This window comes from Chiloscyllium punctatum, chromosome 15, assembly GCF_047496795.1.
Source record: "Chiloscyllium punctatum isolate Juve2018m chromosome 15, sChiPun1.3, whole genome shotgun sequence".
Taxonomy (NCBI): domain Eukaryota; kingdom Metazoa; phylum Chordata; class Chondrichthyes; order Orectolobiformes; family Hemiscylliidae; genus Chiloscyllium; species Chiloscyllium punctatum.
This window is the reverse complement of record NC_092753.1, coordinates 34,030,445-34,055,281: the sequence shown is the minus strand read 5'-3', so window position 1 is coordinate 34,055,281 and position 24,837 is coordinate 34,030,445. Positions and strand designations below refer to the sequence as shown.

The following is a 24,837-nucleotide window of genomic DNA, read 5'->3' as shown; positions in this document are numbered from 1 at the left end:
ATTACCACCCCATCAGTCTATTTTTAGTCATCAACAATTCAATAAAGGTATCAGTGACAGTACTGTCAGGCAACACCTACTCACCCATAACCTGCTCAATTTTGCCAATTCTAATCAGAGCATATGTCTCCAGATCTCACAAAAATCTTGATCTAAGAAGTGTGATTGGCTCTTCTTGCCTGGAGGTGTGCAGCTCTAACAACATTCAGAAAACTCAACACCATCCAGGACAAAGCAGCCAGATGATTGGTACTCCACCTAACACATGCAAGATGCACCACAGCAACTTTCCCAGCCCCTTTGAAACCTCTAACCCCTACCACCTGAGAAGACAGCAAATTACACATTATCCTAGTTTGGTCACAGCATGAAAATCCTGGAACTTCCTCCCTAACAGCACAATGGATGTTTCCTCACGACACGGATTGCAGCAGTTCAAGAAGGTGGCTTACCATCACCTTCTCAAGGGCAATTAGGGATCAGTAATAAATGCAGACATTACCGGCAATCCCCACATTTAATGCATTAACGTTTTTTTAAAAAACCTCTTTATTCTCTGTTCAGTTTTACTTTGCCTCTCCCAATATTTCCTCAGGTAAGGAATGTACTTAATGTACATTAGAGCTTTAACTTTTTTTTGTATTAAACGTGTTATACAAATCAACAGTGTAGGGCTCTTGTGATGCAGTGATAATGTCCCTACCTCTGAGTACTAGGCCTGTGTTTGAGTCCACCTGCTCAAGAGGTGTCTAACAAAATATCTGAATAGATTGGTTACAAATATCCATTGCTAATATTCTTGTTTGTAGTGCATAGCGCAAATGTTCAGGTCTGACATGATTTGTTCAAAGTGTTCCAGTTATAACCACAAGTACAATCCATATTCTAAGTCACAATGTATGTTATTCACAAAAAAGACCTTTTCTGTTTCCATGAACCATGTAGGTCTTAAAGAAGAGCTTAAAGAAGATCAAAGCCCTGTGACAGAGATTTTATACACATACGATAGTGGCAAGATAACAGAGTAAAAACAATGACTGCAGATGCTGGAAACCAGATTCTGGACTAGTGGTGCTGGAAGAGCACAGCAGTTCAGGCAGCATCCGAGGAGCAGCAAAATCGACATTTCGGGCAAAAGCCCTTCATCAGGAATAAAGACAGTGAGCCTGAAGCGTGGAGAGATAAGCTAGAGGAGGGTGGGGGTGGGGAGAAAGTAGCATAGAGTACAATGGGTGAGTGGGGGAGGGGATGAAGGTGATAGGTCAGGGAGGAGAGGGTGGAGTGGATAGGTGGAAAAGAAGATAGGCAGGTAGGACAAGTCCGGACAAGTCATGGGGACATTGAGCTGGAAGTTTAGAACTAGGGTACGGTGAGGGAAAGGGAAATGAGGAAACTGTTGAAGTCCACATTGATGCCCTGGGGTTGAAGTGTTCCGAGGCGGAAGATGAGGCGTTCTTCCTCCAGGCGTCTGGTGGTGAGGGAGCGGCGGTGAAGGGGGCCCAGGACCTCCATGTCCTCGGCAGAATGGGAGGGGGATTTGAAATGTTGGGCCACAGGGCGGTGTGGTTGATTGGTGCGGGTATCCCAGAGATGTTCCCTAAAGCGCTCTGCTAGGTCCCGGAGATGTTCCCTGAGTAGTCTAAGTGGAAAAACACTACGGAAGGTCAGTGGAGTGACTAAGCTAGCCTGACACTGACCCACAACGGTATGATTGAAGTTAGGGGCTTGCAATGTGAGCGATCAAATTATAGTATGAAAGTGGAACAACAAGCTCCCCATATCATCGTATTACTCCATATTAAACAGTGTGTGGTTCTGAATATTTACCAGTGTTAAAGTAGCAATGAGGACTGGGGCATTCTCAACATTCTTTTAACTTGTCATTTGAGTCCAAAATGACAACTTGCTATTTAGCTGAAAGAAGTAAGCTTAGCACACTTGGCTTTATTGTAAGAGTCTATTTGACACAACAGGCAATGTATTCTAGCCTGACTGTAATGCACTGTAAAGCACAAATGATTTGCAATTAAACTTTCAGCATTTCCAGTGGAAACACAATGAGCCAAATGGTCCTCTTCTGCACTGCAATAATTCTGTAATTCTTTAAGTCACATGTTTCACATCATAAATCGCGCTCTACTAAATTTAGAAATGATCTGCATATATAATACTGCACAAGATCCATGTGTTTTGATATTGCAAGATGCTGATAGTGTGCATTTTTCATCAAAACTGCACTATAAATCATCATTTATTGGCATGAAAGTAAATTCTCTTTCTCATTCCGAAAATATTTTACCTGGAGATGCTGATCAAGTTGGAGGTAAACGTTTGGAATAAAATCATCAGGGATATTCAGCTCTAAGGAAAGAGAAATGAATACATTATGTCATTAAATCCAAATTTAATTTGAACAAAAACAAAAGTAAACAATTCCTATCATTGGGATAGTTCTATAAATTCTAATGCTTCTGTCATGAACGTCGACAAAGGATCATTGCAACACTGAACATCAGCAGCAGAATGGCAAAGTGTAGATTTTTTGTCAGATTACAACAGAAAACTAGAGAATAAAAAACTTGTTTCTTCCTGTACGGCTTCTTAATAACTATAATATAAAGGAAAACACATTGGCGAACAGGTTATCTCCTGCCATTGACAAGTTGAAAAGTGTGTGACATCCAAACTCAAAAAAAAGAAAAATAAGCTTGAAAAGAAATGGTCTGGAAAATTGCTGTCATTATTTTTTAAGGTTATTATTGAACAGATTGTTCAATTAAAATTGTCCAGTAAATGCATGTTAGGAGCGTGGAAGAGAGTCTTGCAATGACAGAAGCCATCTTTGTGCATTCCTGGCATCTATGGCCACATGCCTTATTAAACACAGACTACATCTTCGACTGGTAGCAGTGAGTTGCTAAGTAAGGGTGATTATTGCTTGCTAAATGCCTTATTATGGTACAACCCACCTTATTAATATAAACATGAAGAATTGTCAACATGAAAGTCAGAGTGGGCCCCTGACAATTCAGCTCACCACTTGCTCCAAAAGACCTTCATGTTGGACACCAGGCACCAACATCTCAGGATACACTCCATGGGCACCAGTCTCATGCACCGCCATCCACAGGCACTGGCATCTGATTGTTACCTCATGAACCCTGATGGCATGTCTCTGTTCTAAGTGTTGGATACTTCTGTACTTTAGTGCTGCACCTCAGGCTACTGGAAACAATCACTGTAAAGCTGAAGCAAGGATGCTGTGTGCTTATAGACACACAGCCAGCTCATGGACCGGACCAGCCTGCAAGGCTGAGCTGTTCACTTGCTGTCATAGAGCTCACTCATTCTGAGCCTGCCTGGATGATCACAAGAGTTCCTGCCTTGCCTTTTGGTTTACGGGGCTTACAGTGCGACTATGTTGCAATGTTGTCCAGTGCAGACACAAAGCCAGGAAATTTGGTTGTCAACGGTCATTGGTCAAATCAAGGGAAACAGCCTTCACCTTAGGGGTTCTGGCACAATAAGGCAAGGGCAGCCTTGGACATTAGACCATAGAACATAGAACATAGAACATAGAACATTGAACATAGAACATAGAACAATACAGCACAGAACAGGCCCTTCGGCCCACGATGTTGTGCCGAACTTCTATCCTAGATTAAGCACCCATCCATGTACCTATCCAAATGCCGCTTAAAGGTCGCCAATGAATCTGACTCTACCACTCCCACGGGCAGCGCATTCCATGCCCCCACCACTCTCTGGGTGAAGAACCCACCCCTGACATCTCCCCTATACCTTCCACCCTTCACCTTAAATTTATGTCCCCTTGTAACACTCTGTTGTACCCGGGGAAAAAGTTTCTGACTGTCTACTCTATCTATTCCTCTGATCATCTTATAAACCTCTATCAAGTCACCCCTCATCCTTCGCCGTTCCAACGAGAAAAGGCCGAGAACTCTCAACCTATCCTCGTACGACCTACTCTCCATTCCAGGCAACATCCTGGTAAATCTTCTCTGCACCCTCTCCAAAGCTTCCACATCTTTCCTAAAGTGAGGCGACCAGAACTGCACACAGTACTCCAAATGTGGCCTAACCAAAGTCCTGTACAGCTGCAACATCACCTCACGACTCTTGAATTCAATCCCTCTGCTAATGAACGATAATACTCCATAGGCCTTCTTACAAACTCTATCCACCTGAGTGGCAACCTTCAAAGATCTATGTACATAGACCCCAAGATCCCTCTGTTCCTCCACCTGACCAAGAACCCTACCATTAACCCTGTATTCCGCATTCTTATTTGTTCTTCCAAAATGGACAACTTCACACTTGGCAGGGTTGAACTCCATCTGCCACTCCTCAGCCCAGCTCTGCATCATATCTAAGTCCCTCTGCAGCCGACAACAGCCCTCCTCACTGTCCACAACTCCACCTATCTTTGTATCATCTGCAAATTTACTGACCCACCCTTCGACTCCCTCATCTAAGACCAGGGACTTGTGACATGGTCTGCTGCTAAGGGTGATCAGAGTCAGGCTCCTCTCCATGGAAGAAACTTCACATATACTTCCTGTTACATAAATTAGAACAATTGATTTTTCACATTCTAGATACCTCTGCACTTTCATGCAAAGTGGGCAATACGAATGAGAGAAGACAAAACAGAAAGGGGAGAAAAAAAGGAGTCAAAAATAAATTCACACTGCAAATTATATTTTGGCAAATAATTATGAACAATGGCTGCAACTCCTGTTACACCAGATACACAAACTGCTCAAACTTCTCACTATCCTTAAATTACCTAAAAGCATCATTCCAGCACACTAACAAAAACAATGCTCATTCACTCAGCACATTAATGCATTTAATGGAGCAAAACATCCCAAGGTGCTTAACAATAAAAAAAAGGACACAGAGATAAAAAGAAGATATCAGTAAAAAAATCCAAAACCTTGAAGAAAGAGATTCCCAGGCATATCTTCAAGGTGGACAGAAAGACAGTGAGGTTTTGTGAGAAAATGCCAGTGTTTAAGGTCTAGGCAGCTAAAAACACAGCCATCAGTGTGCAGTAAATCAAATTGGGAATGAGCAAAAGATCAGAATTGTAGTCGCACAGAAAGATCTTGGAAGGTTGTAGAGATGGTCGACGATGTAGCATAGAGGAAGGGCCGAGGATATAAAGTCAAGGATGAAGACATTACAATTAAAAGGCTAACAGATTGTAATCATGAAAGGTGAAAAAGCATGCAAACAATGCAAATACCTATGATTATCAAGACACTGTCAAGAATAACCTGAGTTATACAGAGGGTATAAGGAGAGTATACCCTTCCCTTGTTCACTGCTGTACAGCCAGTAGTCAAAACATCTGGATTCCATCTTTTCCTATCACTGTTCCAGGTAAGAGGAACCATTGGGATATTGTGATTACCACTCAGGTAATGTGTACCGCAATCTCTCCTGTGAAAGTTAAAACAAAGAGTTGGACAGAAAATACCATTTTTTGATGGTTGAATTAAAGGCAGGTGATCTGGTTGAAAAAGACCCATAGTTTTTCTCTGGGTTAAAGGAAAGAGATTGTAGGACAAGACTGTTTGACTGTGGATGTTTCAGCTTTGTGGCTGTTATCCAGAGAGATGGATATGCAAACCTTTTGACTTCATAGTTAAAAGTAAGGCAGGGAGCTGGATGAAAGATAGCAATTGTAGTGTAGTTTAAAAGATAAAGCATGAACTTGATTGGAAGGTTTCATTTTCTGTAGTTATTTATACAATGAGGATGCAATTCAATTGAAATAAAGCAGTTTTTGCTTTTCTTTTTAATTCATGGGTCCTGCAGGGTGTTATTGCCTGTTTACCAGATGTCAGTGTGCAATTCATATCCCTGCAGTTTTGAAAAGTAGCTCAGTAACATTAGGTCAAGAATTTATTATCCTATAATTTTGTCAATGTGTTTCTTCATTCTATTCAACTCTGAATCAAGTGTTACAGACCATGTCTTCCACGTGGACAATACTCAGCATCTAATTTGCTCGGGTTGGGTAGTATGATAAAAATCTGCATATTAATAAAATGAGATGTGTCAGTAATAAGGTCATTAGTAATCCTCCCTGAATAGACAACTTAATACTGCCTTCAGAGAATCTCACCTCAACACCTGGAATTTAGCTAATACAGGCAGCAAATTGTTCCTGATGTCAAGATTGATCTCTCTGCACTTCTTTCAGGCCCCTGTAAGATTCTGCCCATTATTCCAAGTTAATAAGTGATGAATTAACGAGCAAATTTACAATTCACAGAAGCCTAAGCGCTGCTGATAATGTCATTTACCTACACCATATTTCCTGAAGGGTATGGTGCAGAGAAAAAACAAGCAAGAGACTACTTCTAGTTACAATTATTAAGGGTAGTAAGTTAAAAGAAAAGCTGCCATAATCCCAGACACCGATAAGGCTGCTTTGTCATTGAAAAGGGATGACTGGTGATGGTTTAACCTGAGGATCATCCTGCTTCAGGTGGAGAGAGGTTGGTCAGGAGAGTTCTTTATGGTGACCTCTTTATGGTAACATGTTTAAAGTATGTTATATGAATACTTTTTGCAAGTGCTAGTAATTTCTGAGAAGTTAATTGCACATCACCCCTTAGTAATGGAGAATGAATAATTGATGTCTATTCTGCTCAGGCATAGACTTAGTTTAGGATGGTGTTTGACTTCAGTTGACTGTCAAAACATGGTTTCTGACTTTGTACCAGGGCCATTTTCAAAGCAAATCCTTTTTAATGTCTGATAACAAATTATTTTCTAAAATAAATTTTAATACAAGTTTAAAATAAAATATCAGTCTTAAAATCATAATTTGTTTACTTGCTAGCTAGATTACAGATTTTCTTACTTGCGCTGAAAATAGATGAGTATTCTAAAAACAGATGGATGAATCATAATCCAGATGGCCAGTATGGTGCAAATAATAAAAGTCTGTAATGACAACACCACAGTTGCTGTGGCGATATTACAGAGACTAATTGTAAAACATGTCAACGTTAATGCCAGGCTGAGGACCTGCAAATAACTCGGAAAGATGGACTTTGGACAGAGCTTGTCTTAGATTGGCAACGTATGTAAATTAAAAATGACAAGGACTATCTTTTTTTGATACTGGGGCAATTCTTGAGTATGTTGCAATTAATGATTCAGGATATTAAATGTATTGAATTTATCAAGGGCAGCTATGGATGGGCAATAAATGCGGGCCTAGCCAGTGATGCCACACCCCACAAATGAATAAGAAAAGAGACACACAAAAGGAACTGAATGATATTTCTGCTTATTAGAATTGCTGCACGAATGCATCTTACTTCTCAGAAGAGAATTTTATTTTCTGCACAATAGCGCATTAACCTGACATTGGCAGTTGCTATACACACCTCATCATGTTTTTATATGATGTAGGTCCAATAGTAAATGGATGTTCAGGTAAGACAAAGCTTTAAAGAAAATACTATGATTGATAACTACAGCGGTTAAAGCATTTGCTTTGTAATTTACCCCCTTGCAACAAAACATAGTGATAGAATGACTGAGATTTAATCAGCGATCTTAACATTTAGGAAAATTAATGGAAGCTTTCTAAACAGATTGGAGTTTACAGGTAGACCTTAGAAAGATGAAATAATATGTAGCAGTCAGTGTCAAGTATGAGAAGCTGTCAAACTTGCTTCAATTCACAGAGGATATAATAATGGAATAGGCAATGCAATGACAGCTTGTTCTGCTATAACGCACGTTTCATTGGTGCAAATTAGCTATAACATGATTGACGAATTGTGGGCCTTGTTTGGATAATGTAAACTTTCTACTGAACGGATATGGCAATTTTCTATAGCACGATTTTCCATAGCGGTTTTTCATAGCACAATTTTCTATACCGTGAGGTTGTGTTATAGCAGAACAACCTGCAGCTACAGAGGCACAAATCAGGGCCCAAAATTGGTCAGTATCATGAGGAAACATCAGGAGTTGTCCTGCCAGAGCCAGATGAATAGGCCCCAAGCCGGTATTGTTGCCCCTCCTGGAAATGACCCAAACACCAAATGAGCAGGAATCAATGTCAGCACTTGTACAAGATGTGAGAACAAAATCACAAGCACAACAAATGTTAGCAGGGGAAACTAAGTGCTTTAAGTGTGACTAGTCAGGACTAAGTAAAAAAGGGTTAACCCCCCCTTACAACATCAAAAACTAAGGAAATCTCCTCCAAAAAGAAACGTTTCAGAGAAATGGAAACCATGCAACAAGGAGAAAAGGTCAACAAGTTAAAGATACAGAACAAAAGGTGAAGATAAGGTTCTTATGTGAGGTCAATAAGAGTCAAGTCACATTTTGGACGGCTAACATGAAGGTACAAGGGGTTGGAACAGAATTTAAACTTGACACAGTAGCAGCTGTTTCAATAATAGCAGACAGCTTGCCAATATCGAAGACTGTAAGAGTCAGACCTGCGAAGATAAATTTCCAAGGTCCAGGAGGTCAGAAAATCACCATGAAGCTTTGTCACAGAGGTGAAAAAAAACAGTGGAACTCTATATGGATTAAGAAATCCAAATATCACACTGGACTGCAAAATTAAATGCATTCATGTGGGCCTCATAACAGAATAGATACTATACTTAAGAATGAAGATGGGAGGGAATTTCAGCAAGAATTTCCAAAGCTATTCAAATGCTGCGGTAAATTGAAACAGAGCATCACATTACTTCGCTAGACACATCTGTTTGTACACTCCCAGGAAAATTCCACATTCTTTAATGGGAGACGTAAAATCTCAGTTACACAGCCTGGCTGAAATCAAGATCCTATCATCATTAACTATTCCCAAGACAAGATGTGGAGCTGCCGGTTTTGGACTGGAGTGGACAAAATCAAAAGTCACACGACATCAGGTTATAGTCCAAAAGATTTTTATACAGCACTGCTCTGTAAGCTTGTGATTTTCAATAAACCTTTGGGACTATAACCTGATGCTGTGTGATTTCTGACTTTTTTCCAAAGACAAGTGGAGAACAAATATTGTGCGTGGATTTTACTCAGTAAAACAAAAAAGTAAAAAGTGAAATTTGTCCCACTTCATCTGTTAACAACTAGTTAAGGTTTTCAGAAAACAGGCTATAAAATTGGGTTCTGGCAGATACTCTTAGAGCAAGGGTGAAGTTTGTTGACTCCACTTATTACACTATTCAAGCAATATCGCTTCAATGTCGACCATTTTGGGATCGTCTTTGCTCCAGAAAGTTCCAAAAGGCAAGACTCCTGAAAGGGAAACAGGAAATAATTTGCCATATAGATTGCATCCTTGTGCATGGTAAAATGAAGGAGGGTCAAGTGGAACAACAATCACATTTCCTGGACACAGTGCCCAAGATTAAGGCATCAAAGTGGATTCAAGGAAGACAAGAACCATCAGTGAATTTCTAGAAGTGTTTAAATAATGTACAGTGCTTCTTAAGCATGGAAAAACAAGTGGAAAAGTCTTTCCCCAACTTATCCAGTCTGTAAGGGACCTTACATAAAAGGCCAGCAATATTGGAGTCAGGAACAGACTTCAGCTTCCGAAAAGATACCTTGTCTCACCGAAGTACATGCTTGAAATTAAACCCCACTATTCCTGACATTGTCACAAAGGTTAAAGACTTAATCGTAGCACACAAAATTCCCCAATTTACCTGTCTTTTTAGACCTTGTTTGACAGAAAACGTGGACCAGGTTTCTGGACTTAACATTTACCGATTATTACAAGTAATAGGTTTTACCTACAGGTAAACATTCATGAACTGTTGACATATAACTCTACCGGTTAAATCTTGAACCCCCTTATAAACCCCTTCCCCCCCGCCATCCCAAATGTATGCACAGACAGAAACAAAGAAAAAAGTGTTATTAATGGAGGAAAAAATCTGGAAGGCAGTTTGCAACTTATAAAATCTCTGACTTACTGATTAAAAGCAACAGCTTACAGCATCTAGTAAGGCAAAATAAACTGGCTTTCTTCGGGCCTTAGGTTTTTTTTACTGCAAAGAGAAAGTTATCACTTTTGCTTCCAGAGATCAAAGACTTCTGGAAATATTATTCACACCCACAATCTGTTCAGCGACCTGTAAACCAATCATATAGTTGCTGCTGGGCAGGAGGCCTTTGTCATTGAAATTGGTCACCATTCCCCAGACCAATCAGCTACTTGGTGCCAGCTGAATTTCTTTTCCTAGACATCCCCTGACGCCAGTCCACCTGCAATTAATTTTCCACAGGTTGAACAACAATGGAAACAGCCCTTACGATGAGGTGGTAGCCCTTTAAAAAGTGCAATAATCCCTTTGACAAATCTTGGTTTTTAACACAGTCCTTTTCCCATTTCACTAATCAAAAAAAAAGAAGTTATCAGCCTTACAAAACTTAAAAGAAAGCTACTTTCTACTAATGTTCCAGCACATTATAATGAGTCTTATTCACGAAAGTAACCACAGGTGCTACAACATTGTTATCTATCCAACTGTATGAAAGATTCCTCAGGTATATCATGTATATAAGAAGTAGGACAATCCACCTTTACCAATTACTGCCCCATCAGTCTACTCTCGATCATTAGTAAAGTGATGGAAGGTGTTATCAATAGTGCTATCAAGCTGCACTTGCTTAGCAATAAACTGATCACTGATGCCCGGTTTGGGTTCTACCAGGACCACTCAACTCCCGACCTCATTGGTTCAAACATGGATAAAAGAGCTGAATTCCAGAGGTCAGTTGAGAATGACAGCCCTTGATATCAAAACCACATTTGACAGATTATGGAAACAAGAAGCCCTAGCAAAACTGGAGCCCACAGGAATCAAGGGAAAAATCTCCGTTGGTTTGAGTCATAACTAGCGCAAAGGAAGATGGTTGTGGATATTGGAGGTCAGGCATCTCAGCTGCAGGTCATCTCTGCAGGGGTTCGTAAGGGTAATGTCCTAGGCCTAACCATCTTCAGCTGCTTCATCAACGATCTTCCCTCGATCATAAGGTCAGAAGTGGGGATGTTCACCGATCACCGCATGATGTTCATCAGCACCATTCATGACATCCCAGATTCTGAAACAATCCAAAATGCTGCAAGATTTGGACAAGATCCAGGATTAGACTGAATCATGGCTGATCAGTTGTGGCTCATAAGTGCCAGGCCAAGACCATCTCCAACAAGAGAGAATCTAACCATTGCCGTGTGACATTCAATAGCATTACCATCATGGAATCCCCCACTATCAACATCTTTGGGGTTACCATCGACCAGAAACTCAACTCAACTGGACTAAAAACATTGACTACATGAGCAGGTCAGAGACTAGGAATACTGTAGTGAGTAACTCACCTCCTGACACCCCAAAGCCAGTCCATCATCTACAAGGCATAAGTCAGGATGGATGGTTGCACCTCCAACAACACTCAAGAAGCTTGACACCATCCAGAACAAAGTAGCCCACTTGACTTGTACTATACCCATAAGCATCCACTCCCTCCATCACTGATGCTCAGTAGCAGCAGTGTGTACTATCAAGGTGTATGCAAACATTTACCAAGATCCTTAGACATCACTTTTCAAATCCATAACCATTTCCATCTCAAAGGTCAAGGGCATCAGATACATGGGAACACCACCACCTGGAAGTTTTCACTCCATGCTTCTTGCTATCCTGGCTTGTAAACATTTTGACATTTCTTTCCTGTCATTGAGTCAAAACCTGGGAATTCCTTCCCTAGAAGCATTGTGTGTCTATCTTACAGCACATGAACAGCAGTGCAGGGTTAACAGAGTGGAGTCACACACATCCTTGCATTGTATGAGAAAATGATCCTGAAATTTGAGAGATCCTGATACAAGGTAAGTTTGGCAATATGTGAAACATACTCTGGTCCTGTTTGAGACACCATCTGGTATTTAATGAGAAAAATCCTAGCATCATACAATGGAAAGTTTGTAGCTTTATCAGTAAAACAGACTTGGGAATGACTGAGAGCAGTGGTTCTGGAACTATGACATTATTGCGATTATGGAGACTTGGTTGAAAGAGGAACAGGACTGGCAGCTGAATGTCCCAGGATTTAGATGTTTCAGGTGTAATAGAAAGGAATGTAAAAAGGGTGGGGGAGATGCATTACTGGTAAAGGAGTATCTCACAGCTGTAATAACAGAGGATACATTAGAGGACTCGTGCAGCAAGGCGATACAGGTAGAACAATAGGAAAGGTGAAATCAGAATGCTGAGAGTACACTACAGGCTCCCAACAGCCAGCAGGAGATAGAGGAGAGAATATGGAGACAGAATTTGGAAAGATGTAACAACAGCTAGGGGCTTGGATGGGACAGAATTTGTAAGGACCATTCAGGAGCTTTTCTTCACATTGCATGTAAACAGTCCAACCAGGGAATGGGTTATACTGGACCTGATTTTGGAAATTGAGACCAGCAGGTGAGTGAAGTTTCAGAGGGGAGCACTTCGGGAGTAGTGATCATAATACCGTGAGTTTTAAGATACTCATAACAGCAGTCCTCGGGTAAAGGCGTTAAATTGAGGGAAGGCAGCCACTGGAGAATGTTGATTGGAAGCAACAGGGTAAATCCACTTTACAGGGTAAACATGTTGGAGCATTTCTAACGTCAGTTGGTAAGAGCTCAGGAGTGGCACATTCCTGGTGGGGTGAAGGATAGGTATGGCAAGGTATGTGAACACTGGAACACCAGGGATGTTATAACATTTGTCAAAAAGCAAAGGGAAGCATGTGTAAGGTTGGGAGGATGGGAACTGACAAAGCTGTTTAAGTATATAAGGAAAGTAGGAAAGAACCTAAGCAAGGAATTAGAAAGACTAAAGGGGGTTATGAAAAGTTGTTAGCAAACAGGATTAAGGAGACTCCCAAGGTGGAGGATGATCTCAGGGAAGGGAGTGTCGAATTTCTTAGTTAAGTTGCTATTAAAAAGGAAGAGGTGTTATGTGTTTTGAAAATTATTAAGGTGGATAACTCCCCATGTTGGCGGTAGGGAAACTATTGGAAAAGATTCTCAGGGACAAGATCTAGATGCATTTAGAAGCAAATGGACTTATTAGCGACAGCATGGTTTTGTGTGGGTGAGGTTATGCCTCACTAACTTGATTGAATTTTTTGAGGAGGTGATAAAGACAATTGATGAGTGAAATGCAGTTGATGTTGTCTACATGGGCTTCAGTAAAGCCTTTGACAAGGTCCCTCATGGCAGACTGGTACAAAAGATGGTATCTTGGTAGGCTGGCAAGATGGATACAGAACTGGCTTAGTTATAGAAGACAGAGGGTAGCAGTGGAAGAATGCTTTTCGGAATGGAGGGTTAGTTCTAGTGGTACTCCACAGGGATCAGTGCTGAGACCTTGTGTTCTACATAAATGATTTGGAGGAAAATATAGTATGGCTAATTAGTATGGGGTTTGTGGACAATACAAAGATTGGTGATGTTGCCAATGGTAAAGAGAATTGTCAGAGGATACAGCAAGATATAGAGCAGTTGGAGGCATGGGCAGAAAAATGGCAGATGGAGTTTAATCCAGACAAATGTAAGGTGATGCATTTTGGAAGGTCAAGTACAAGTGAAAATTATATAGTGAATGGTAGAACCTTTAGAGCATTGATATGCAAAGGGATCTGGGTGTACAGGTCCACAGATCACTGAAGGTGGCAAGCAGGCAGATAAGGTAGTAAAAAAGGGCCTGTGGCATGCCTGCCTTCATTCAAAGAGGCACTAAGTATAAGGAGAGACAAGCTATGCTGCAGCTTTATAGAACTTTAGTTAGGCCACACTTGGAATATTGCGTCCAGTTCTGGTCACCACACTATTAGTACAATGTGGATGTTTTGGAGAGGGTACAGAGAAGGTTTACCAGAATGTTGCCTGGCATGAGGATTTTAGCTATGATGAAAGGTTGGATAGGCTGGTTTGTTTTCAATGGAACACAGGAGGTTGAGGGGCAATCTGATAGAAGTTTGTAAGATTGTGAATGGTATGGATAGAATGGGAAGTATGAGGCCTAATCCCAGGGGTGGAGGGATCAATTACTCGGGGACACGGGTTCAAGGTGTGAAGGGTGGAAGTTTAGAAGAGACATGCAAGGCAAGGTATTCACACAAAGTGCCTAGAACACTGCCAGAGGAGATGGTGGAATCAGACACAATAGCAGCTTTCAAGAAGCACCTGGCCAAAAACACGAATAGGAAGGGAATAGAGGGATACGGATCCTGTAAGCAAAAACAGTTTTAGTAAGGAAGGGCAAAATGTGGTGGCACAAGCTTGGAGGGCCAAAGGGCCTGTTCCTGTGCTGGATTTTTTTTTTCTTACTTTATTCTGGGTGAACAAGACATTGACACCACTACTAAAAGAGATAAAGCTGATTGCTGAATGAGATCAGATCAAAAATCAAGCAACACTAGGTTATAGTCCAACAGGTTTATTTGAAATTGCAAGCTTTCAGAGCTCAAAGCTTGCAATTTGAAATGAACTTGCTGGACTATAACCTGGTGTCATTTGATTTTCAACTTTGTCCACCCCGGTCCAACTCCAGCATCTCCACTGAATGAGACTGGCATTGGTGCTGACTGAAAGAGGCCTGTGCCCTGAACAAGAGACATCCTGGCACTGAGTTGGAGGTGAGCTCATATAATTCAGGAACTCTGATAGTGACAGCGAGCTGAAACCTTAGAAATAACAGCAAGTGAGAGAGAGCCCTGGCATTAGGTCAAATGGAAACTGATATGAGTTCATAGTGACCCTGCAATTGTGTGATAGAAATGCTGGCATTGAGACAACCTGGAATAGAATCAGATAGATCCAGGCACTAAAATCTGAGTGCAAGAGATTAGGACTTGCATTGGCATTGACTGCGAAAGTTATGAGCACTGAATTAGAGTATCATGGTCTCTTTTCCTTCTTCAGCTTTCCAGTGAATGTCAGGAAGTGAGCTTTTCACATCCACCTTGAACTCAGGTGAACTTTTATGAACTTTATAGATCAGGCACACTGAACAAGATGGATTCCTGGCACTGTTGAGAGACCCAGACACTGATACTGAGTGAAATGTTGACACTTAGTAAGTGTAGAATACCTAACCGTTCCCTTTGCTAACCTAGTTTTTCCAAAGCACACATCATCTCTTACCCATGTCCTTGGCACAGACTCCATTTTTATTTCCTCAAGTCAGAATGTTATACACTTAGAATCACACAGGCTGGAAACAGACCCTTCGGTCCAACTCGTCCATGCTGATCAGTTTCCCAAACTAACCTAGTCCCACTTGCCTGCATTTGGCCCATATCCCTTCAAACCTTTCCTATTTCCTGACCAAATGTCTTTTAAATGTGTAACTGTACCTGCATCTTTCTCTCCAGTTCATTCCAGGTATGAATCACCCCTCTGTGTGAAAAAATTGCCGCTTAGATTCATAGTCATAGAGATGTACAGCACAGAAACAGACCCTTCAGTCTAACTCGTCCAAGCAGACCAGATATCCAAACCCAATCTAATGTCATCTGCCAGCATCCAGCCCACATCCCTCCACAAACCCTTCCAATTCATATATCCATCCAAATGCCTTTTCAATGTTGCAATTGTACTTCCTCTGGCAGCCCATTCCACACATGCACCACTCTCTATGTGAAAAAGTTGTCCCTAAGGCCTCTTTTATATCTTTCTCCTCTCACCCTAAATCTATGCCCTCCAGTTCTGGACACCATCACCCCAGGAAAAAGCTATTCACCATCTCCATGCCCCTCATGATTTTATAAACCTCTTTAAGGTCACCCCTCAGCTTCCAACGCTCCAGGGAAAACAGCCCTAGCCTATTCAACCTCTCCCTGTAGCTCAAATCCTCCAATCCTGGCAACATCCTTGTAAATGTTTTCTGAACCCTTTCAAGTTTCACAACATCCTTCCAATAGGAAAGAGACCAGATTGCATACAACGTTCCAACAGTGGCCTAACCAATGTCCTGTACAGCCGCAACATGACCTCCCAACTCCTGTACTCAATACTCTGACCAATAAAGGAAAGCATACCAAATGCCTTCTTCACTATCCTATCTACCTGCAACTCCACTTTTAAGGAGCTATGAACCTGCACTCCAAGGTCTCAACACTTCCTAGGACCCTACCATTAAGTGTATAAATCCTGCTAAGATTTGCTTTCCCAAAATGCAGCACCTCATATTTATCTAAATTAAACTCCAGCTGCCACTCCTTAGCCCATTGGCTCATCTGATCAAGATCCCACTGTACTCTAGGGTAACCCTCTTTGCTGTCCACTACACCTCCAATTTTGGTATAATCTGCAAATTTATTAACTATACTTCTTAAGCTCACGTCCAAATCATTTATATAAATGACGAAAAGTAGTGGACCTAGCACCGATCCTTGTGGCACTCTACTGGTCACAGGCCTCCAATCTGAAAAACAACCCTCCACCATCACCCTCTGACTTCTACCTTTGAGCCAGTTCTGTATCCAAATGACTAGTTCTCCCTGTATTCCATGAGATCTAACCTTGCTAACCAGTTTCCAATGGGGAAACTTGTCAAACGCCTTACTGAAGTCCATATAGATCATGTCTACCACTCTGCCCTCATCAATCCTCTTTATTACTACTTCAAAAAACTCAATCAAATTTGTGAGACATGATTTCCCATGCACAAAGCCATGTTGACTATCTCTAATCAGTCCCTGCCTTTCCAAATACATGTACATCCTGTCCCTCAAGATTCCCTTCAAAATCTTGCCCACCACCGACATCAAGCTCACTGGTCTATAGCTCCCTGGCTTGTCCATTCCTTTTAAATCTTTCTAATTTCTCCTTGAAAATATGCCCGAGTTTTGAACTCCCTACCATTGCTATTTAACTGATCTATGCTTCCATGATTTTATAAACCTCTTTAAAGTCACCCTTTAACTTCTTATACTCCAGTAAAAAAAGTCCCGGCCTGTCCAACCTCTCCTTATATCTCAATCCCTCCAGTTCCCGCATCAGCTCTGTAAGTCTTTTCTGTACCCTCTCCAATTTAATAATATCCTTAATCTAGCAGGGCAACCAAAACTGTACACAGTACTCCAAAACTGGCCTCACCAACGTCCTGTACAATTTCAACATGACATCCCAACTCCTTTACCAAATGATCTGAGCAATGAAAGCAAGTGTGATAATTGCCTCCTTAACCACCCTGTCTACCTGTTTCAAAGAATCATGTACTTGAACCCCTAGGTCTCTCTGTTCCACAGCACTACCCAAAGAGCTACCATTAACTGTACAAGTCCTGCCTTGTTTGATTTACCAAAATGCAATACCTCATATTTATCTGAATTAAACTCCATCTGCCACTCCTTAGTCCATCTGATTAAGATTGTTTCATAACCTTAGATATCCTATGAAGGGAAGAAACTTGTAAATCTTCTAAAAATATCTATGCCTTGCTTTTGGAGCAAATATCTCATTTGAAATAGAATTGTTTTCCCTCCATATTAGATTGTGTTCATCTACCTATTCATTCTAGATATCCCATTACACATCCCCATTCTCCTTTTGATTTACCAATACAGGCTGAGCTGATATCTGTTCAAGTTTAGGAGAATGAGAAGTGATCTTATTACAACATTTAAGATCCTGAGGGAACTTGACAGCGCAAATGCTGAAAGAACATTTTTTCCCTTATGGAGGTGACTGGAATAAAGGAACAATTTAATAATAAGGCGTTAACCATTTTACATCAAGAAGGGGAGATTTTTCTCAGACATGTGATGTTGGCAGGGTTATTAATTACTTTTATGACAGAACTTTATATGTCCTTAACTAACAAAGTCATCAGAAGATGTCGAGAGTAGGCAGAAGAGTAGAGCTGGAGTCACAATCAGATCAGTCGTGGTCTTCCTGGTTGGTGGAGCAGGCTTGAGGGGCTGACATCCTCTTCCTGCTCCTAGCATGTCGATGTACTGTATATCTGGTCTAGTCATCAGAAACCCGAACAGACCCACTCACGTCAAGTAAAAGCAAAATACCGCAGATGTTGGATTTCTGAAACAAACATAGAGAATGCTGGAGAATTTCAGAAACTTGGGCAGCATCTGCCAAAAGAGAAACAGAGTTAACATTTTGAGACTGATATGACTCTTTTTCAAATCTGAAAGAGTCATACCAGGATCGAAATGTTAACTGTTTATCTCTCCAAAGATGCTGTCGGAACCTGCAGCGCTTCTGCAACATTCTCTGTGTCTGTTTTAGTTGCACCAACCATGTCCCACCATAACCTTGCTGAGTTTGTATCCTGTTGCATTTTCTTGTGGTCAATGTTTATTTGAGTCAAGGCTCCTGCATCAAATGGATGACAGCTAGCTTCAGTTTGTGGGTCAGTCCTGATGTCCTGATGCGCAGGATTGTCAATCTAGTGGGACGAGTGACCACTGATTACAGATAAGTTAAATGCATAGGCAAAATCTAGCAAATCAAGTACAGTATGGGAAAAATTGAAGTTGTCCACTTTGACAGGAAGAATAAAAGAAGCAGGGTATTATGTAAATGGAGAACACCTGCAGATTCCCAAGGTACAGAGGGATTTAGGTGTTCTGGTGCCTGAGCCACAAGAAGTTAGCATGAGGGTACAACCAGTAATGAGAAAAGGCTAATGTAATGCTGCTCCTTATTATGAGAGGAGTTGCAGATAAACATGAGAAAGTTCTACTTTTGTTACAGAGGCAAGTGGTGAGACCACAACTTGAAAGCTGTATCCATGTGGTCTCCTCAGTTGTGGAAGGATGTAAATGAAATTTAGAGAAGGTTTAGTAGAATGGTACCTAGAATTAATGCATTTTCTTATGAGAATAATTTGGACAGGCTGGGCTTGTTTTCACTGAGGTCCATCAGAGTGAGAGTTGATTTGTTTGAAGTTTATAAGAGCTCGAATGGTTTTGACAAGATAAAAATGGATAGGATGTTTCTGTTTGTGATATTTGCAAAATTAGGGAATACAATTTTAAAATGAGTCGACATCCTTTTAGGACAGACATAATGGATTATTTTAATCTCTCAGAGGGTTATCTGACCTTGAATCTCTTTATCTCAGAAGACGATGGAGGTTGGGGGTCATTAAATGTTTTTAGGGCTGTGATAGATAGGTTCTTAAATATATAAATGGATAGATTTATGAAAGACAGGGAAGTCAAAGATTATTAGGGATAGGTAGGAATGTGGAATACAAACCATGACCTTTTTAAATGACAGAGCAGGCTTGAAGGGCCAAATGTCCAACTCCAGCTCCTAGCTCATATGAAAAGCAGCAAAGTTTTCTGTATCATGGAAAGGTTACAGTATTGTCACTTCTAATGTCTTCACTACTCTTTCTTTCCTGCTAATACCTTGAACTGATCGCTTTTTTTATCTCCACTGCCGTTAATGGCAGGAATAAGTTTCCAAATGGGAGTTTCACTATCTGAAATGTCTGGAATAAGAAGACCAACCACAAAAGGTATCAGGCAGGACCAGCTGCACAATAATGTTGATAGAATGTCATCGTAGCTTAATTTGGCAGATGATTATTGCTAGCAGAATTTCTTGTTCCCATAATAAAGCAGAAACAACAGATCCAATTGCAACATTAAGATATCTGAATGCCCAACGTTTATTAATGAGTCCTCAGAACACCCAGTCACAAGAATGTTTTGTGCAGCATTGCGCTGTGTGGGAAAAGGTATGGCAGGTTGACAGACAGGCAACATTACCAGTTTGGCCACACTTGTGAAATCATCGCCCAAAATCTCTGCAAGTTAGATTAGATTACTTACAGTGTGCAAACAGGCTCTTCAGCCCAACAAGTCCACACCGACCCGCAACCCACCCAGACCCCTTCCTACATTTACCCCTTCACCTAACACTAGGGGCAATTTAGCATGGCCAATTCACCTAACCTGCACATTTTTGGACTGTGGGAGGAAACCAGAGCACCCAGAGGAAACCCACGCAGACACGGGGAGAACGTGCAAACTCCACACAGTCGCCTGAGGCAGGAACTGAACCCGGACCTCTGGCGCTGTGAGGCAGCAGTGCTAACCACTGTGCCACCGTGCCGCCCACAAATTCTGGCACATCTACCTGGCAATGACTATAGGATTGAAAAACTCCAGATAACTTGGCTGGGATCCAAGCAGATTTCATAGAAACTAATTTTGTTTGGAGATTCAGATTCGAGCTCTCCTTCACTCAATGCCACTTTATCTGCTTTGACATTACACTCAATGCTGCCTCCTGCTTTCCATCCAAGGTATAGAAAAAGAGAGAGAGAGTGAGAGAAGTGCCATATAAGACTTTTTGGTTTGACTCATCACCGAATCTGTCCAACCACCCATCAAGATCACGTGGACAGTCATGGAACTCCAAGGTTATAGACAGGCGTTTACTAGAGTCCATCAACCAAGTCCTGCGTTATATGGAGAATTGGTGACAAGAACAGGGACATGAACCTGGGAAATCCTGACTAAGAATCTGCACACAGGTAACAGATGCCTGAAGGTCGGTGGATACCTATACTGGGAGAGAAGTGTCTTTGAATAGCAATATCTGTTACTAGGCAGTCCTCTTCAGAATAACCTCTGCTCATGTTAAATGGTGAGAGGAATAGTGTCTCTAAACTAAGATGTCATAATTCCTCATGGCTGAGAAACCGTACCCTGTGGAATTAACCTCTTTGTGGTCAAAGAAAACAAGATTTAAACTTTGGAATGTTAGAAAACTCAGGATTACCGCAGGGTGAACAGTTGATAACAAAAACTGCAATCCTATCAGGTGAACAATCAAATTTTCGTGCTGACATCACCGTGTCTGCCTGGGGAAGGGCAACTGAAGAAACAAGGAGGAAGATCTATCTACTGGAAAAGAAAGGAGTACAGTGACCCTCACATTCATCAAGTTGGTTTTGCCATCCAGAATAGAGTATTGGCTGCACTGCTATATTTCCCTGTTGGAGAAATGGAAAATTCATGATACTTCACTCACAGCTCAGCAGAAACCAATATGGCAGTCTTGTCAGTGCTTATGTCCATCCTTGACTCAGATGAAGTCATTTTACAGAAATTTGATTCTAGCCTCGCCTGAGGTTCTCCTTCATGGATAGAAAACAGGAAAAAACATCATCCTTCTGGTGGAAGTTATTGCAGGATTCTTTGTAACGCCTATGTCTGTTGCACACCCATTGGGAAAAACAGGGTGGGAAAAGCCAATACAAATGGAATTCTGCCGCTGCATGTGGCGCAGTAAAACAAACATCTTCTGCCAGAAAGACCACAAAACCACATGGATGCATACCAGATCAAAGCAATGGCATCTTCTGGATTGTGCCATTGTTTGGGTCAAAGATCTAAGAGATGTCTGTCACTTGATTCATACAGAGGGCTGATGACTTCTGGACAGATCATTGACTTGTTTGATTGGTGATGAACATCCAAAGCACCAAGATATGATGAGACCCCAAAGGTCAAAGAGAAAAAAAGATCAATGTCTCAGCAACCCAGAAGAATTTTAAATGCCACACACCAACAATATAGAAAATCTTTACATTTCCAACTCAATCCCAGAACAGTGAGATCAATAAAATCAGATGTACTAAACTCCTGTGGCCAGGGTTTGAGCATCACCATGACCAGTGAAAATTCTGCTGAGATCTCCTGGAATAAAAACAGGCAGCCTTCATTACATGGTAGAACAACCCAAGATTGCAGTTCAAGAAAGCAGCCTTCCAACAAATTAAAACTGAAGCCCAATAACAAATCCAGATGATAGAGGACATATAATGGACAGAAAGATCCAACAATTTGTACATATTGTGCATAAATACACAGATGATCCACATTATGAGGACACCTACAATAGTGTTGCCTGATCTGCACCATATTTGAAAACCACTCTTGATCTCTTCGATCGCTTCAATTTTCCATACAAAAATCTCAGGCCATCCTTCAATGTCCCAAAACAGACTCATTTCAACCAAGACCTGGTCAGACAAAAATTCCACCTCCTGTTTATGTTGAAAAAGAGACTTTGGAATACACCAAGCACTGCCAACATTTTGGCAGCTACTACTCTCAAAAGGCCATCATTGCTGAAGAGATTAAATACCGGATTAGGTGCAATAATACAGCCTTTTACAAACTCTAGCAACTCTCCTTGAAGCATGGCAGCATTGACATTCATAGAGGAGGTTGCTATCAAACATTCAGCAAGGCACAGCAGACATAGGGAGTTCCTCTGTACTTGTTTGTTCCTGACCCAACACAAATCTCAATCTTTTTGTTGCAAGCATGTGCACTAGGATCTAAAAATTGGATAAGTAGCATTTTGGCTTTTGATCAGCCTAGCATTTAACTCTTTACAAGTAATGCTTGCGTAAGCATGACACAGTGATTGGGATGTTTTGGATCCAGAATAATTTGCCACCCACACATTGGACTGACACCATTACGGGTTACTCTGAGAAGTCCAGTCTTCACAATGTCAAAGTATGGAAATTCCACCTCTCTCTATGGATGTGCATGTGAAGCTCTGAGCAAGAAAGCTTGCAGCACCCCTCAGGCAACCGGATATTTGTGATACCCCTCCAGAGCACCTCTCCCTCTTCCAAAAACCTCAGCTTAAAGGATTCCCATTTGCAACAGTAATCGTGCTATGAGCAGAAAGGAAACAAGGGTTTTCATTTATATAACACCTTTCATTTCTGAAGAACTACCAAAGTCTTTTACAACCAATAAAGTAGTTCTGAGTTGCAGTTGTTGTTGCAGTTTAGGCAATGTGGCAGACAAGCAACAAACTTGCCTCAAAAATAAAAACTCTATTAAGCGAATTATAGAAATCTGACAAAGGGTTATGAGGGCTTTGACACCTGCAGGAAAGCAAACTATTAAAGACTGAACAGATGTGACTGAACAGCACATACTTCTAACATCTGTACATTTCAAATAACATGGAACCTGAAGGGTCTGCTCCTGTCATTGCTCTCCCCCAGCTAACTGAATGTGGGTTTGACTTTAGCTCCTAATCATTGGAAATAAAGTAGGGGCTTTTCATGTCTTTTGCATGTATTAAATAAAGTTGTTGTCATTATTAAAAGTACCAAATCCAACAATGAATTACAACAGAGCCAGAATATGCCTCAATCAATTTCTGTCTTGTGTCCTTACGTCACCTGTAGATTTCAAAACGTTACATAGATTTAATGTAACTCCCATGAAATCAGACCCAGTGTACAGTGAACCATGGTGTTCCAGAATGCTTGAAATGGTCCACACCAAAACATGGTCATTAATTTGTAACTTGAGGACAAATCTCAATAGTGATTCCTCGTTGAGAGCTTGCTTAAGATTGTTTCAACAGTTGACTCCATCCATTGAAAAACCTTAGATTTGAACAGAACACAATGGGTAAACTTTCAAGCAGCAGCATTTATGGTGACAGAAGCAGGATGGTGCCAGCTAAGATTGGCCAAGACACAAACAAAGATGACTGTTCCAAGAGCTGCACACTACCCAAAGCAACTAGGCTCTTTTTCTCAAATTAAGGCATATCTTCCAAAAAGGAACAACTATTGACCGTAGTATATACAGCAGGACCACCTTAATTGACTTCTATACTTTAAATTCTATTTTAGGATATTAATGGTTACGATGTTTAAACCAGAATTAGGATAAAAATCAACCATGGACTAACTGGGAGACAAACAAGCTGGAGGGAATGAATAGTCTTCTTTTGTTCTCATATTTTGTGACAGTGAATTTTCTGTTCTCACCTCAAACATGCTTCCTATATCTATCTAAATCTACAATACAAAATATGCCAAAGAATTTACCTCAAAAAAATTAAGTACAAACTATATCATTCAGATACTGTACCAATATCAGAAAAAAACTTAAGCTGAGAATTTCCAAAGGAAAGCACTGGGCTAAAACACATGAGCAGCGTCCTTTTGCCACTTTCAAGATACTAATTAATGGTTCTTGTCCTTACTAAAATGTCTTGAGGGTTTATTTATAATGGAGTAAAAGAAAGCCTTAGCACACCAAAATATTTCATGTACTGAAAAAGGCTACACGCATGATGACTGCTCAGATTTTCTGCATTAAGTGGCTCTGACACTTAGCTGAGTTTATTATTTGTGAGAGCCTTGTATGTGACTCTAGCTATCAAGCTGCTCTTTTAACAGAGATATGTTGCTCGATCAGTTATTGAGTGTTAAGACATTACTGGCTACAGGTGAGCTGCCTCCTTCCCTGTTTCTCCATGCTTAGACCAAAGCGGATTCGTAAGAATTAAAACATAATGATTGCCTGGGAAGTAAACATTTATGTATAAGATTCTATGTTGCTTACCATTGACTACTGTATTTATGGGGTGGAAATCTTTGCAGCTCATAAACTCCATAGATTAGTGTGCTGGTCCCCAAATAGTTAATTATGCTTTGGATTTGATTGAATTGAAACTTTGTCTCATTTTGTGAGTGACTTTCAAGTGGGAAGTGATGAAGCTGCCTGCATATGCCAGCAGAAAATACATTTGAACTGTGTAACACAGAAACTCAGAACCACAGTGGCCCTGATAGTTACTGGTCTGCATTCAGACACCAGCTAACAGAATGCCTCCATCAATCCCTCAGCAGTGAAAGGCAGCCTGTAAAAGGCAGCTTTGCCTCAGCCATTCTAAGTGAATGTGTCTGGATCTGCAGAAGTGAGAGCAATTATAGGCAGCCTATCTCAGATGCA

General features: G+C 41.0%; 1 protein-coding gene across 12 annotated transcripts in view; it reads right to left on the bottom strand.

Annotated features, from left to right (window-relative positions):
- map3k7cl (map3k7 C-terminal like) overlaps nt 1-24,837 on the bottom strand; it is a 79,192-nt gene that overhangs the window by 39,108 nt on the left and 15,247 nt on the right. For 9 of the 12 annotated variants that reach the window (XM_072584955.1, XM_072584959.1, XM_072584957.1 and 6 more), the window contains one exon: nt 2,300-2,361. In XM_072584955.1, coding sequence (XP_072441056.1) covers nt 2,300-2,361 — 62 coding nt within the window. Of the gene's footprint in view, nt 1-2,299; nt 2,362-5,272; nt 5,470-24,837 lie in introns of all 12 variants that reach the window. The other 3 variants (XM_072584949.1, XM_072584950.1, XM_072584953.1) reach the window with 2 other exon arrangements.